At 45.3% G+C, this 17,271-nt stretch overlaps 1 protein-coding gene across 1 annotated transcript in view; it reads left to right on the top strand.

Annotated features, from left to right (window-relative positions):
• sars2 (seryl-tRNA synthetase 2, mitochondrial) overlaps positions 1 to 17,271 on the top strand; it is a 40,471-nt gene that overhangs the window by 1,689 nt on the left and 21,511 nt on the right. The window contains exons 2-6 of the mRNA XM_078533323.1: positions 2,620 to 2,715; positions 3,774 to 3,803; positions 6,910 to 7,050; positions 9,692 to 9,746; positions 11,122 to 11,185. Coding sequence (XP_078389449.1) covers positions 2,620 to 2,715; positions 3,774 to 3,803; positions 6,910 to 7,050; positions 9,692 to 9,746; positions 11,122 to 11,185 — 386 coding nt within the window. The remainder of the gene's footprint in view (positions 1 to 2,619; positions 2,716 to 3,773; positions 3,804 to 6,909; positions 7,051 to 9,691; positions 9,747 to 11,121; positions 11,186 to 17,271) is intronic.

Here is a 17,271-nt window from a genome sequence, read left to right as displayed (position 1 = left end):
GAGCAGAAATTTCCTCAAGTTAAATATTGGGAAGACCGAAAATATTGTCTTTGGCCTCTTTCCCAAACTCTGTTTCCTAACCACCAGCTCCATCCCTCTTCCTGGCAGTTGTCTGAGATTGATCCAGCTTGTTCACAATTTTAGTGTCAAACATAATCCTGAGATGAACCTCTGACCCCATAACTGCTATCGTTAAGACTGCCTGTTCCCATCTCTGTAACATTTCCTGACTTTCATCTTGCCTCAGCTCATCTGTTATTGAAACCCTCATCCATACCTCTCGGCTTTATTATTCCAAAGCTCTTCTGGCCGGCTCCCACATTCTACACTCTGTCCACTTAAGGTTATCCAAAAGTTTGCTTCACATGTTCAAATTAGAGCATAGGAAATAGGTGCAGGAGCAGGCCATTCAGCCCCTTGAGCCTGCTGTGCCATTTAGTTGATCATGGCTGAGCTTCAACCTCAATGCCTTTTTCTCTGTCTTCAGAATACTCGGTGACTGAGCCTCCATAGCCCTCCGGGGTAGGGAATTCCAAAGATTCACCATTCTCTGAAGAAATTCCTCTTCATTTCAGTTCTCAATGGCCTACCTCTTATTCTCAGACTGTGTCCCCTAGTTGTAGACCCACAGCCAGGGGAAAGTTCTTGCATTATGACCTGTGTGCCCATCACCCCTTAGGTTGCTGATCTACCTTGGCTCCTAGATTGGCTCCTATCTCATGCTTATTTTCAAGTCCCTCCATAGCCTCACATCTTCCTGTCTCTGTAAACTCCTTCAGCCCTGCAGCACCACCCCCACACCTTCCCCCGCCCCCAGAACTCTGCACTCAACAAATTCTGACCCATTGAGAATTTCAAATTTTAATCTCTCCAGCATTCCTGGCTGTGCCTTCAGCCACCTAGACCTTGAACTCTGGAATTCCCTCCCCACATCTCTAGTTCTCTCTCCTCCTTTAAGATGCTTCTTAAAACCCATCTCTTGTCATCTCCTTATGTATCTCGATGTCCAATTTTGCCCATAATGTTCCGGTAAAGTATTTGGGGCATTTATTATATAAAAGGTGCTTTATAAAATGCAAGTTGTTTTTGCTATGGCTCTTGTCCCTTCAAACTGGTGAATGCTTTCTTAGAAAAGTTATGACTCTTTTTCTTTTGAGTCTTGCTGGGGTGTGATTCCAAGAGCACCAGAAACCCACTGGTACCCTGCAGAGATGGTCATTGCTCAGATATAATACTTGCATTTATCATTCACGTGGGTTCAAACTCAAATTTGCAACTGCTGCTAACCTAGGAGGGAGTAAGTGGATTGGGATGTAGCAGCTCAGAAATGGCAGATGAAATTTAATGCAGTTAATTATAGAGTCTTGCACGTTGGAGGTATAAATAGGTAGGCGACACAGGTATTCCATGAAAGATGTTGAAATAGCTACAGAATTAAATTGAAAGACATGCGAATGTTAGATTTGAAACTTGCCATGTCCGACAAATACAGAGCAGCAGTGAACAAAGTTAATAGAATATTGAACGTACTAGCCAAAAGAGTAGAATATTATTTGAAATGCACTATCCGAAAGGGCAGTGGAAGCGGATTCACTCATACCTTTCACAAAGGAATTGGAAGTACACTTGAAAATGAAATATTTGTAGGACTTTTGAGAAAGAGTTGTGGGGATGGGAACAGTAAGGTGGGGTAGAATTAATTGGATAGCTCCTTCTAAGAGCCAGAATAGGCACATTGGGCTGAATGGCCTCCTGTGTTTGTATTATTCAATCAAGAGTCAGAAGGAGCTGTGGTCAGTGTGATCACATTGCATGTTGTGCTCTGCTGCTCATAGCATAAGGGAGGCACTGAAATCGGGGCAGTGCAGAGAAGAGCCACAAGATGCTTTAATGGGGAGAAAGATGACGTAAAGCTATGCAATTGCAAGATTTTTTATATAATAGGTGTCGATATCTTGTACAATGCACATGGGGACTCAAATGCGATGCAGTTTTCAGGTGTAGTGGGATTGGAGGCCAAGGATAACTGGACCAAGGTGAGCAGACATAATGCAGTCCCCATATTAAACCTACACGTTGGGCCTTTCTTCCCATTATATAGCCTTTTAATCACATTTGTAATGGAAACTGCCTGTGTAAACATGTCACGCTGTAAAGAAGTGAGTCTTGCATTTCCTTGCAGGACCTCAGGATGTTCTACAGTGCTCTACAACCAATGAAGTACTTCTAAGTGCAGCCACAACACTGGAGTGAAACATAAGCCTAGATTTTATGCTTAAACCCACAACCTTCTGACTTTGAGGTGAAAGTCTTATCTGCTGCGCACCTAATTACAATCTCTGGCTAATGTGCCTTTACTGGGACAGGGAGGGTGTAATTGCAATGTGACATGTTTGCTTTTGATTGTTTCCATTGTATATTGGCATAGGAATGTGTAATGAAAAACGTTGCCAGTAAGTGACGATGTAAGATTTTTCACATGGGAAGGTTGGGATAGTGTAAAATACAATGTAGAGTGTAATTTTTTCACAAAAGCTTTTTCCTGCTTTGAAATATTGATTGAAAACAGCACACTGATTTCTACCCTACTTACTGTTTCCAATTATTCCTCCACAACAGGTATCCACGTGGGAACAATTGGTGAAAGCAAAGGAGACAATAGAGAAGTTGGAGAATGAGAAGAAAACAATCAGTGATTCAATTAAAGCCCTCCTGGTGAGTAAGAAAAAAATTCTTCCCAAGTTTAAAGTAACCATAACGATCACTGGATTGTCTTTACGACCCAATGAAAAACTTTATTGAAGTGTGGTCGCTGTTGTAATGTAGGAAACACGGTAATCAATTTGGAAACGGCAAACTCCCGTAAACAGCAATCTGTTTTTTTTTTGGGACGATGATTGAGGGATAAATATCGACCAGAACACCGGGGAGGACTCCCCTTTTCTTTGAAAATTAGTGCCATGGGGTCTTTAACCTTTTAACCCTGAGAGGGCAGACGCGGCCATCTGAAGGATGGCATCTCTGGGAGTGCAGCCATCCCTCAGTATGGCACTGGAGTGTCAATGTTGATTTCGCTTCTCAAGTCCTGGATTGGGACTTGAACCCAGAGCTTTCTGACTAAAGAGGCGAGAGTGTTACCAACTGAGCTATAGGTGACATTTAGAGTCAGTTAACTACTTCTGAAGTCACTGTTGGAATACATGAAACATGGCAGCCAGTTTGAGCCCAATAAGCTCTCTCACACAGCAATATGCTAATAACCATATCATCTGATTTTGGTTCAGAGGTAAACATTGACTTGGAGACTGGAGGCTGGTGGGGGGAACCCCCCAGCTCGTCTTTGCAATAGTGTAATGTGATCTTTTACGTCCATCTGAGAGAGCAGATGGGAGTGTGCAGCATAGATTTTGCGGCCAGGTCTCTGGAGTGGGGCTTGTACCTACAAACCTCTGACTTGGAGGCGAGAATGTCACCCGTGGAGCCACGGCTGACACTGTTGGGTATCGAGTAAACCGAAACCTTGCGTGTGTGTCTTTTACCGATTTGAAGTCCGGTGATAGATTTCTACGTGTGTCAGACACTGGATAATCTGGAGGGAAGCTGGCTGATCAGGGGAAATTGACGGGATGAGCTGAATTTGTGTTTGAGTGCGGTGCTGTGTACAAGGAAAGAAAACCTAGAGTGGAAATGTTATCAGAGTAAATGTTTGTCACTTTTTATTTTTCTTTTAACAAAAGTAAAACATTTTGAATCAGTTGCTTTCTTGTTTGCAGGACAAACACAATAAGGAAGCTCTCCAATCGGTAAGTACTGTCTCTCTCCCCTATCAAGACGGGGTGGGGGGTGCAGTGATTGTCTACGTACAAACATACGAAGAGGAAAGGAGCCTCTGGTCCATCTGTCCTGCTCTATGCTGTTGTGATACTTTGGCCATCACTCTTCACCCCACCTTAAACCACATGATCTCCTGGGAGAGGCTGAAAGCCTATGTTTAAAAAGCCAGGTCAAATAAGGAAGGCGAATAATCTGGAAAATTCTACTACAACCCCTAAGGGAATCGAAACTAGTCCAGGATGTGAAAGCTCTGCTAGCCAGTGTTACAATCCCCTTAGAGACCAATAATTGTTATTTAAAAATTGATGAATTTCCCAGTGACCAAAGGGAAGAATTCACATTTTAAGACCTTTACTGTAGTAAACAAACTAAAATCAGCATCGATCAAACACTACTCAACAGGCAACTAATATGTTATTGGATCTAAGCCAGGTGGTGAAGTATGAAACTGGACATAGATCCTTTTCACAATAATAGTTTATTCATAGAATGTAGCATTACAGATGTCTGCCTCCTATCTACCAACTCCTGTGTCCCAGCAGTCCCTTTTTATATGTGCTCAAAGACAATTAATCAATACCCTCCACCTGTTTATCCTTAACCTTAACATAATACACCAATTTAGGAAAAGGTACTTTTGCATGAACTAATTAACTCAAACAAAATATGTCATACCACACGTTTTAACTTTATGTCAAGCTTCGGCAGATGGGTAGCAACACAAAACTAAGTCTCAAGGCACTCCTAGATTCCAGCAGGCTCACTTCTCCCTGCCCCGTGAGATTGAATCTTCTGGTGTCCTTTAAAAATCGTTCCACTGAAACTGAGTGTTCCAGAACAGGTCAGCAAGGCCCACCTTGGCAACTCCTTGTTCTTTAAACTTCCAAAGGTCCCACATTTATAACACCAGGTGGTGAAGGATAGAACACTGGAGTCTAGTCTTTAATCACTTTACGAGCTTTTAGTTGTAAAGACACAGTGCAGTTGCCACAGGGAAAAAAACTCTTTCAGTCTGCTGCGAAAAATATATATAAGCCCAGACGAGTCCCCAATTAATACCCACCACCTGTATACAATTAACACCTAATTGATACACAGTTAACTCAGAAGACCATTCTGGTCCTAATGAATACTTTGCGGTCCCTATGTTTTATACAAGGAACTGGTGATTAGCTGTAGCCCACGAAGGCATCTCTCTCCATTGCAGAGAGACAATTGGTTATACAGCTTGAGGGACACCACCTCGCACCCAGCATGGGACAAGGCAAGGAGGCAGGCCTGCACAAACTACCACAGCCAGTACAGGGATTGAACCCATGCTGTTGGTGTTATTCTGCACCACACTCTAGCCATTTAAGCTAACCAATCAAATGACTTGTGTAACTTTGCGTAACTTTAAAGAGGGAATTGGATATGTAGTTGAAGGGCAGAAAATTGCAGGTCTCTGGGGGATATAGCATCAGGAATGCAACTGATTGAATAACTCTTTCAAAAAGCCAGCATACACACGATGGGCCAAATGGTTGTAAGATTCAATGATGTATACAACCTCTGTCCTAGCCAGAAGCAGGTACAACTCACACTTGAAGGAATTCGGGGAATCAACGTTCGTAATGGAAATGAACTGGAGATGCTCAGTTCTACGGTGGTGGTGTGTTTCGATCAGAATTTAAAGTATCTTGCAGCACAGAAGGAGACCATTTGGCCCGTCCTGCCTGTGCCATCTCTTTGAAAGAGCTATCCAATTAATCCCACTCCCTTGCTCTTTCCTCGTTGCCCTGCAAATTTCTCCTCTTCAAGTATTTATCCTGTTCCCTTTTGAAAGTTACTATTGAATCTGCTTCCACCGCCCTTTCAGGCAGCGTGTTCCAGATGACAAAAACTCACTGCATAAAAACACCAGTTGCCTTAAATCTGTGTATTCTGTCACCAACCCTCCTGCCAGTGGAAACTGTTTTTCCTTATTTCCTCTCAATACCCTTTAGTATTTTCAACAACCACATTAAATCTCCTCTTAACCTTCTTTGCTCTGAGGAGAACAATCGCAGCTTCTCTAGTCTCTCTCCATTAACTGAAGTTCCTCATCCCTGATACCATTCTAGTGAATCTCCTCAGCACCCTCTATAAGGCTCTTCCTAAAGTCTGATGCCCAGAATTGGACACAATACTCCAGCTGAGGCCTGGATTAAACAGTGTAACTCGGATTTCGGTAAAATCCAACACTGGGTGTGTGAAATCTTGATGGAAAATATGAACTGTACAATTAGAGAATCTTTCCACTCAAAATTTGGTAACGCCAGGAGAGGATAGCCAGGGTTTTCTGCCCGTCTGTGCCAGTCTGGGATATTCACTTTAATGGATGGAAAATAGTGAATTGGTGAGAACAAACACTGGTCAGCATTTTGTGCTGGGTGATTCTGGGGTGTACAGATATTTCACTGTGGTGAAAAGATTTAGAGAGAAAAACTGTATTTATATAGCGTCTTTCACAAACTCAGGATGTCCCAAAGTGTCTTACAGCCAATGAAGTATTTTTGAAGTGTAGTCACTGTCTTAATGTAGGAAACACAGCAGCCAATTTGTGCACAGAAAGCTCCCATAAGCAACAAAGTGATAATAGCCAGATAACCTATTTTAATAGTATTGGTTGAAGAATAAATATTGGTCAGGACACTGGGGAGTACGCTCCTGCCCTTCTTTTGAAATGATGCCATGGGATGTTTTAAGCTTACCTGAAAGACAGCATTTCCGACAGTGCAGCCCTCCCTCAGTACTGCACTGGAAGTGTCAACCTTTGTGCTTAAGTCTCGGGGGTGGGACTTGAACCCACAACCTTCTGACTCAGAGGGGCAAGCGCTATTCATTGAGCCATGGCTGACATTAACGGGCTGAGTTAAATGTATTGCACACCATTACAGTGTATGTCTGTAGTGTGCGCTCAATACAATTGTGATTGGTCTTCAGATTATAAATTGAAATTGAAAAACAAAAGTGATTAATAAGATGATGGAGATTGCCGGAAAGCAAAGGATGGTTTTGGAGCTATAATTTTTTAAAATACTGTATTGAAAACAGCATCCTGATTTCTCGGGACTGCGAAACCGAGGGAAGGAAATTCGCCTGGAATTAAATGCTCTCTATCAGCAAGAGAGCCATCTGGATGAACACTTCTACTTGAAAGCCTTGAAGCTACCCAACTGGACTCATCCAAGTGTGGTAAAAATTATTTTGTATCAATGTGTGTCCTTTCTCACCCTTCCCAGATTACAATGGTTCCAGTATTGGTGGCTGTGCCTCCAGGTGCTTTGCCACTAAGCTTTGGAATTCCCTCCCTAAACCTCTCCACCTGTATACCTCTCTCTCTTCCTTTACGACAGTCCTTAAAACCTATCTCTTTGACCAGGCTTTTGGCCCACCTGGCCTAATATCTCATTATGTGGCATGATGTCAAAAATGTTTTTATTTGGCATTGCTCTTGTTAAGAGCCTTGAGATGTTTTGCTATGTAATTGCAGGTTGTTACTCTCCCCTCTCCTTTTGTCTCATTCTTTCCCTCTTCCTCACATTTCTCCCCTTTTCCCCCTACCCCCGTTCCCCCTCCCCTTCCCCCTCCCCCTCCCCCTTCCCCCTCCCCCTTCCCTGCTCTTCCCCCTTCCCTGCTCTTCCCCCTTCCCTGCTCTTCCCCCTTCCCTGCTCTTCCCCCTTCCCTGCTCTTCCCCCTTCCCTGCTCTTCCCCCCTTTCCCCCTCTTTCCCCTTTCCCCTCTTTTCCCACTCTTCCCCCTTCCCCCTTTTCCCCCTTTTCCCCCTCTTCCCCCTTTCCCCCTCTCCCCCCTTTCCCCCCCTTTCCCCCTCCCACCTTTCTGCCCTCCCCTCTTCCCTCTCCCCTCCCCCTTTCCCCCTCCCCCCTTTCCCCCCCACCTTTCCGCCCTCCCCTCTCCCCTCCCCCTTTTTCTCCTTTCCCCCCTCCCCCTCCCCCCTTTCCCCCTCCCCCCTTTCCCCCTCCCCCTCTCCCTTTTCCCCTCCCCCTCCCCCTCCCCTTCCCCCCTCCCCCTCCCCTTCCCCCCTCCCCCTCCCCTTCCCCTTCCCCTTCCCCCCTCCCCCTCCCCTACCCCCTCCCCTCCCCCCCTCCCCCTCCCCCCTCCCCTTTCCCCTCCCCTTTCCCCCCTCCCCCTTCCCCCCTCCCCCTTCCCCCCTCCCCCTTCCCCCTCCCCTTCCCCCTCCACCTTCCCTGCTCTTCCCCCTTCCCTGCTCTTCCCCCTTCCCTGCTCTTCCCCCTCCTTCCCCTTTCCCCCCTCTTCCCCCTCTTTCCCCTTTTCCCCCTCTTCCCCCTCTTCCCCCTTTCCCCCTTTTCCCCCTCTTCCCCCTTTCCCCCTCTTCCTCCTTTTCCCCCCTTTCCCCCTCCCACCTTTCTGCCCTCCCCCTCTTCCCTCTCCCCTCCCCCTCCCCCTCCCCCCCCCACCTTTCCGCCCTCCCCTCTTCCCTCTCCCCTCCCCCTTTTTCCCCCTCCTCCCCCTCCCCCCTTTCCCCCTCCCCCTCCCCCCTTTCCCCCTCCCCCTCTCCCTTTTCCCCTCTCCCTTTTCCCCTCCCCCTTTCCCCCTCCCCTTTCCCCCTCCCCCTTTCCCCCTCCCCCTTTCCCCTCCCCCCTTTTCCCCCTCCCCCCTTTTCCCCCTCCCCCCTTTTCCCCCTCCCCCCTTTCCCCCTCCCCCCTTTCCCCCTCCCCCCTTTCCCCCTCCCCCCTTTCCCCCACCCCCTTTCCCCCTCCCCCCTTTCCCCCTCCCCCCTTTCCCCCTCCCCCCTTTCCCCCTCCCCCCTTTCCCCCTCCCCCCTTTCCCCCTCCCCCCTTTCCCCCTCCCCCCTTTTCCCCCTCCCCCCTTTCCCCCTCCCCCCTTTCCCCCTCCCCCCTTTCCCCCTCCCCCCTTTCCCCCTCCCCCCTTTCCCCCTCCCCCCTTTCCCCCTCCCCCCCTTTCCCCCTTTTCCCCTTCCCGCCCTTATTATAGTTGTGTACTTACCTTCTCAGGAGTCCTCACCCTGACTGTCTGTTTTGCTCTGTAACCTTGCAATTATTATCATTAAACCTCACTGATTCTGTTTTTCTGTTGGATTACCAGTGTTGGGACTTCAGCCTAGAGCCACCCAGTGCCCTTGTTGTCTATCAGCTGAGATGGTGGCAAAATCTGGGGGACACATCCTCCACGGGATGCTGTTTCACACTATAGGCACATGTGGGGCGTGTGTGGCCATGGCCCCATCTCTCTCTTCTGACATAAATATCAAATCCTGCCACCGACATATCCTCCGCAGACCGTTGTTGCTTGAAGTTAACTTCAGTATTGGACATTGATCTCTCTACTCCAATCCAGCAGTCCATCGCCGAAGGACAGAAAGCCCACTTTCTCCATTTTTCTATGCCCAGGCAACACGGAGAGGGGCCCAGCCTAATGCTCTGAGAACATGGGTTCAAGTCCCACCATGGCAGCTGATGGAATTTAAGTTTAAGCAGTAAAACCTGGAATTGAAAACTAGTCTCAGTAATGTTGACCATGAAACTATCATCGCTTGATATAAAAACCCATCTGATTCATTAATATCCCTTTAAGGAAGGAAATCTGCCATCCTTACCTGGTCTAGTCTACATGTGACTCCAGACCCATGGCAATGTGGTTGACTCTTAATTACTCTCTGAAGTGGCCTAGCAAGCCACTGCAGGGCAATTTGGGATGGGCAACAAATGTTGGCCTTGCCAGCATTGCCCACATCCCAACAAAGAATAAAGAAACAAAAATGCCAAATCTGTCCCAATTAGGTCTGGTTCACATTGGTTTATTTTGAGGTTTAACCGCTCTCTCTTTCTTTGAAGCCCATAGGTGATGAAAGTCAAGCTCGTGTGGTTGAAACGATTGGTGATAAACCAGGTGAGAATCCTTAGTTATCAAGACCCACAGTAAACAGAATGTACATAATGAGGAGCAGCCACAGTTTTGTATAACACCTTTAACAAGGTGACATGTCCCAAGGTGCTTCACAGCAGCGTTATCAAATAGAGCCAGACACCAAGCCACATAAGGAGATATTCGGACAAGCGACCAAAAGCTTGATCAAAGAGGAAGGTTTTAAGGAGCACCTTAAAGGATTTAAACAGGTTTAGGGCAGGCATTTTAGAGTTTAGGGCTAAGGCATCAGAGGGCATGACCATCAATGGCGGGGTGTTTAAAATCAGCAAGGCTCAAGATGTCAGAATCAGAGAACTCGGAGGGACGTGGGGCTGCAGGAGATCACAGCGATGGGGAGGGCCAAGGCCATGGAGGGATTCGGAAACAATGATGAGAATTTTAAAATTGAGGCCTTGGTTAACCAGGAGCCAATGTAGGTCAACGAGCACAGGAACGATGGATGAAAGGGACTGGGTGTGAGCCGGGACAGAAGCAGCAGAGTTTTGGATGACCTCAAATTTACAGAGGCTGGGACGTGAGAGGCTGACCAGGAGTGTGTTTGAATAGTCAAGTCTAGAGGTAACAAAAGCATGGATGAGAGTTTTAAACTATTTTGTTCTTTTCATTCTGGATGCTTCTGACCCAGAGCCCGAAATTTTCAAACATTTTACTGATTTCCAATTGGCCTCAGCAATTTACAAGCAGCTACAAGTACTCAGAATGGACGCCTTGTGGCACAGTGGGTAGCGTCCCTGCTCCTAATCCAGAAACTCCAGGTTCGAGTCCCTCTCCAGGACTTGATGGCCGAGGAAAGTGCGTTCATAACGCAGCCAAACAGGTTGAGTATCAACCTGCAAATCCTTCCAACACACGCCAATGGCAGGCGGTAAGAGCGGGAGGGATTCCTGGTCAGCCATGTGATGGAAAGAGAGTTGGAGCCTCTACCATCACTAACCATAGCTCCAGACTACAACATGCATGTAAAAGTGTATTAAGCCAGAGGAACCCACACTCTCTGATTGGACTGTAACACAAGTGCTCAGATGTCCGCGAGGTGTGCTAAAGCAGTAGCCTAAAAAAGGACAGGGAAGATTAATGTTTAAGCGTCCAGACCATGGGCGGGATTTTCTGGCCCTATCCACCGCTGGGATTTTCCGGTCCCGCCGAAAGTCAGTGGACTTTTGGCTGGGCCCCTGCATAATCCACACCGGGTCCCACCACAATGGGGTTGGAAAATCCCGGCCCGTGTGTGAGCAACGCTGGGAAGGTCCACCAATACTGGGAAGGCCTTCAGTTTTAATTTGTGCCTGAAAGCTCGCAAGTCTGCCGACTATTTTCTTCCTCCTTTATCTTCTAGAGTTTGATTTTAAACCCAAGGGCCATTTGCAAATTGGTGAAGACTTGGACATAATTAGACAACGGTAAGATGAGATGTGTTCAAATCCTGGTCTCAGTCAACTTGCAGTGATAGAATGCAGTGAATCTCCGCAGGAAGATGTTAAATCTTTCATGCTTTCTCTAGGTGAAATTTTAAGCGGATTACCTGATCGTTAAAGACTGGATAATAGCTGGTTTGGATCGGGAGCCATGTGGAATTTTAAACAGTGGGAGTGAACGGGAAGGGGTTTATTTCATTGGGATTCTATACATTGGGAGTGAATGGAAAAGTGGTTGATCCATTGGGATTACGCACTGAAACTAAATGGGATTGCACCACTGAAATTCCAAATGGTAGGGTTGAGCAGCAAGAGATCTGATCCACTGGAATCCTATCCTGGCTGTTTGATACCTGAATCCTGAAGTTGGAATTTGATATGCAGTTAATTCCAAATTTTCCACTGCCCTCTATTGTAAATATTTGTCAAGTTTATACATTTACCAACCGAGACTCGAATTAAGACCTAGTTGATATTTAGAAGATTAAGCTAGGAATGATGGCAATAAGGTAGCGTTTGTGGAACATTAATTCTTTCCCTCTTGAGATGCCAGTATCCTGCCATATTTCTCCAGAATGTTTTTGGACCATGGTTTGTACAGATCTGCACCTGGCAGGCCAAAGACTAAGCCATCAGGAACTGACATGCACTTTGATGAGCAAGATGTTGTCCTTTGAACTAACTTATCTCTTCTGGCATTGCTCGCAATGTGTCCAGAATATGGATCTTATATATTTAATTGCCAATGTGGCCTGCGCCTTTAAGGCCACTGCATAGGTTTTCCATTGCACAAGTGCCAGGCAATGACCATCTCCAACGAGAAAGAATCTAACCATCTCCCCATGATATTTAACGACGTTACCATCACTGAATCCCCGATTATCAACACCCTGAGGGGTTACCATTGACCAGAAACTTAACTGGACCAGCCACATAAATATTGTGGCTACAAGAGCAGGAATTCTGTTGTGAGTAACCCATCTAACTCCCCAAAATCTGTCTACTAGCTACACAGCACAAGTCAGGAGTGTGATGGAATACCTTCCACTTCCCTGTTCGAGTGCAGCTCCATCAACACTTGGGAAGCTCAATACATCACAGACAAAGCAGCCGACTTGATTGATACCCCATCTACCACCTCAAACAATCACTTCCTCCGCCATTGACGCCCAGTGGCAGCAGTGTGTGTACCGTTGATAAGATGCACTGCAGCAACTTGCCAAGCCTCCTTCGACAGCACCTTCCAAACCATGACCTTTGTCACCTAGAAGGACAAGGGCAGCAGATGCATGAGAACACCACCACCTGCAAGTTCCCCTCCAAGCCTCATACCATCCTGACTTGAAACTATGTCGACCACTCCTTCACTGTTTCAGGGTCAAAATCCTGAAATTCCCTTCCTGACAGCACTGTGGGTGTACCTACACCAGATGGACTGCAGCGATTCAAGAAGACGGCTCACCACCTTCTCTAGTGCGAATAGGGATGGGCAACAAAATGCTAGCCATGCCAGAGAAGCTCACATCCCATGAAAAGAATAATTCAAGAAAGGGTCACCCATGCAATCGGAGCTACTGATGACTGCTAAGGTCCATCAGATGGGCAGTTCTAATTGCCTGAAAATTTCACACTGCACTACTGTTGTTTTTTTTAACTTGTTGCATCATTATTTTGCATCTGTAGCAAAGAGTGAAGTTTGGAGTGTGGTGGCTGTAAGACATTTTTCCAAGTTAATTGCCTCCAGCTTTTCCAAGAGTCAGCGATGAATGTAAATCTTATTCAGTGTACTAGATGTTGAGGGTTAAAGGAAAAAAAAAAAACTTGCATTTATATAATGCTGTCCCAAAGCACTTTACAGTGTAGTCACTGTTGTAATGTAGGAAATGCTGGTTTGTGCACAACAAGCTCCCACAAACAGCAATATGATAAGATAATAATGATCAGATAATCATTTTTTGTGATGTGGATTAAGGGATAAATATTGGGCAGGATACTAAGGATAACTGTCCTGCTCTTTTTCAAAATAGTGTCACGGGACCTTTTACATCCACCTGAGACAGAAGAATGTTTATTGTCTCATTCAAAAGTGGTTATCTCCAACAGTGCTGCACTCCCCCAGTTCTGCACTGTAGTGTCAGCCTAGATATTTGTGCTGAAGAGCTGTAATAGGGACTTGAACCCACAACCGCCTGGGCTCAGAGGCGACTGTGCTACCAACTGAGCCATGGCTGACATCTAGTTCAAAGACTTCAGAATCTCACTTCACAGTGCCACCTACTGGCTAAAGTCCACAACTGCATTGTTACAGGCAGCTGTTTACATACAGGATTTCACAGAATTTTAATGGCACGGAAGGAGGCCATTCGGCCCATCGAGTCTGCACCGGTTCTCCAAATGAGCATTATGACCTAGTCCCGTTGCCCTGCCTTTTCCCCGTACCCTCGCACATTGTTTCTATTCAAATAATCAGCTAATGCTCTCTTGAATGTCATTAAAATTGAATGTTGACAAAAAAAGTGACCATGTAACAATCCCTTTAATGTGCATTGCATTTCTTCTGAACAACTGAAAATGCAGATCTTCTTTAAGTTGGGATATTGCTGATTCCAGCTGGCTAGTTCATTTGCCAACATAACATGGACTCCATTAGAAAAGTGATTCATTGCTTTCAGATGTACTGACAGCATAACAAAGGGCTATGTAAATTAAAATCTGCCTCGCTTTTCATATTGAAATGGACTTATGAAGTTATGTCACGCTTTTTTACCTAATACACATCCAAGATTATCTCTTTAAAGAAAGTCCAGTCCTCGCAGAGGTTGCAGCTTTTGAAGGCTGGATCTTTTTTTGAAAAGAACGCTCGGGTATTGCTAAACAAATGAAGCAATTAGTCTCCAGCTGATTACAGCATCCTAAATCCTTGTCATTCACCTTGTAGCCTCCCTGGAGATTCAGTCAGTAATCACACACACAAGCAACCCATGAATTTAATTAGACCACAGCGCAAGTGTTTGAAATAGGTATAACTAATCAATTGCAGCATTAGCAGGCCACAATAGAAAGCTGCTGGACTCACTCACTCTGTAACTCTTTCGAGTACATTCACAGTTCTTGACTTTTTTCCGGGAGTGGGACATGAACCCACAACCTTCTGACTCAAAGGCGAGGGTGCTATGAACTGAGCCACAGCTGACACCTCTCACTCACTCTGTAGTTGATTAATTTTCCTAATTACCCTCCCTCTTCCCATGCCTTCGTCACAGGTGGGTGCTGACTTCTGTGGGGCCATAATTTTTCGGGTGGTTGCCACGCTGCCTATTCTCCATGTGTGAGGACTGACAGTCCAGTTCCAAATGGTTAGTAGTTCATGAAAGACATCAGAGATTCGTAGGATGGTTACAGCACAGGAGGAGGCCATTTGGCCCGTTTTGCCCGTTCTGGCTCTCTCTAATAGCCACTCCGGCAGTTCCAAACACCTGGTCCTTTTCCCCGTATAAATATGCAAATATATTCTCTTCAGATAATTATCCAATTCTCTTTTGAAGGCCTCAAATGAATCTGTCTCCACCGCACTCGCAGGCCGTTCGTTCCTTAACCACTGGCTGCGCAAAAAAAAGTTTTTCCTCGTGTCACCATTGCTTCTTTTGCCGGTCTCCTTGAATCGGTGTTCTCTGGTCCTTGACCCTTCCAGCAATGGGGACAGTTTCTCTCTATCTAGATAGCCATGATCCTGCCCTCACCTGAAGTCCCTTTGGCTGGAGACGAGCGAAAAGAAAAGATGTGCTTTTGTACAATTAGTGAATTTGGACATCCCAATGTGATTTACAGCCAATAAACATACAAACATACATAGAAACATATGAATTAGGAGCAGGAGTAGGCATTCAGCCCCTCAAGCCAGTTCTGCCATTTGATAACATCATGGCTGATCTGATTGTGACCTCAACTCTACTTTCTGGTCTACCCCCTATAACCTTTGACTCCCTTGTCAATAAAGAATCTATCTAACTCAGCCTTAAAAATATCCAATGACCCTGCCTCCACTACCCTCTGGAAAAGAGAATTCCACAGACTAACGGCCTTCTAAGAGAAAAAAATCCTCCTCATCTCTATCTTAAATGAGAGATCCCTAGTTCTAGCCTCTCTCATAAGGGGAAAGATCCTCTCAGCGTCCACCCTGCCAAGTCCCCTCAGGCTCTTGTATGTTTCAGTAAGATTATCTCTCATTCTTCTAAATTCCAGTGGATACAGGTCCAACCTTTTCAACCTTTCCACATAAGATAACGCCTTCATCCCAGGAATCAGTCAAGTTAAATTTCCCTGAACTGCTTCTAATGCATTTATATCCTTTCTGAAGTAAGGAGACCAAAACTGTACACATTACTCCAGAAGTGGTCTCATCAATGCCCTGTACAACTAACTGTGGCAAAACTTCCCTACTTTTATATTCCAATCCCCTTACAATAAACAGCAACATTCTATTTGCCTTCCTAGTCATTTGCTGTATCTGCACACTGACATTTTGTGATTCAGGTACCAGGGCACCCAGATCCCTCTGTACCTCGGAGTTCTGTAATCTCTCTCCATTTAAATAAAATACTGCTTTTCTATTCTTCCTGCCAAAGAGGAGGAGTTCACATTTTCCCACATTATACTTCATCTGCCAAATTTTTGTCCACTCATTGAACCTATCTATATCCCTTTGCAAGCTCCTTATGTTCTCTTTACAATTTACTCTCTACCTATCTTTGTACTGTCAGCAAATTTAGCACCCATCCATTCAGCCCCATACAGTCATTGATATAGATTGTGAATAGATGGGGCCCTACCACTAATCCCTATGGTATTCCACTAATTACAGCTTGCCGACCCAAATATGACCCATTTATTTCTACCCTCTGCCTCCTGTTAGCTAAACATATGAATTAGGAGCAGGAGTAGACCACTCAGCCCCTCAACGCTGCTCCGCCATTCAATAAGATCCTTGGTGACCTGATTGTAACCTCAGCTCCACATCCCCACCTACCCCGATAACCTTTCACCCCCTTGCTTATCAAGAATCTATCTACCTTTGCCTTAAAAGTATTCAAAGACTCTGCTTCCACCAGCTTTTGAGGAGAGAGTTCCAAAGACTCACGACCCTCTGAGAGAAAAATTTTTTTCCTCATCGCTGTCTTAAGTGGGCAACCCCTTATTTTTAAACAGTGACCCCTAGTTCTAGATTCTTCCACAAGAGGAAACATCCTCGCCACATCCACCCTGTCAAGACCCCTCAGATTCTTATATGTTTCAATAAAGTTGCTTCTTACTCTTCTAAACTCCAGCAAACATAAGCCTAGCCTGTTCAACCCCTCCTCATCAAACAACCTGTCCAGTCCAGGCAATAGTCTAGTAAACCTTCTCTGAACTGCTTCCAACGCATTTACATCCTTCCTTAAATAAGGAAATCAATACTGTACACAATACTCCAGATGTGGTCTCACCAATGCTCTGCATAACTGAGGCATAACCTCTCTATTTTTGTATTCAATTCCGCTCGCAATAAACAATAACATTCTATTAGCTTTCCTAATTACTTGCTGTACCTGCATACTAACCTTTTGTGATTCATGCACTAGGACACCCAGATCCCTCTGCATCCCAGAGCTCTGCAATTTCTTACCATTTAGATAATAAGCTTCTTTTTTATTTTTCCTGCCAAAGTGGACAATTTCACATTTTCCACACTATACTCCATTTGCCAGACCTTTCCCCACTCATTTAACCTATTTATGTTCCTTTGTAGTCTCCTTATGTCCTCTTCACAACTTACTTTCCTACCTATCTTTGTATCTTCCCTATTTTGATATTCCATTTTATATGCCTATATTTATTAAAAAAATCCTCCATCTATGCTAATAGTCCCTACACCATGAGCTCTTATCTTGTGTAGTAACCTTTGATGTGGCACCTTATTAAATGCCTTTTGGAAATCCAATTATACCGGCTCCCCTTGATTCACGTTGCTTGTTACTTCCTCAAAGAACTCACATAAATTAGTTAAACACAATTTCCCAAAAAGTACTTTTTGA

This window comes from Cetorhinus maximus, chromosome 32, assembly GCF_964194155.1.
Source record: "Cetorhinus maximus chromosome 32, sCetMax3.hap1.1, whole genome shotgun sequence".
Classification (NCBI taxonomy): domain Eukaryota; kingdom Metazoa; phylum Chordata; class Chondrichthyes; order Lamniformes; family Cetorhinidae; genus Cetorhinus; species Cetorhinus maximus.
Note: the sequence above shows the minus strand (reverse complement) of the source record. Positions and strands in the feature narration are given on the sequence as shown.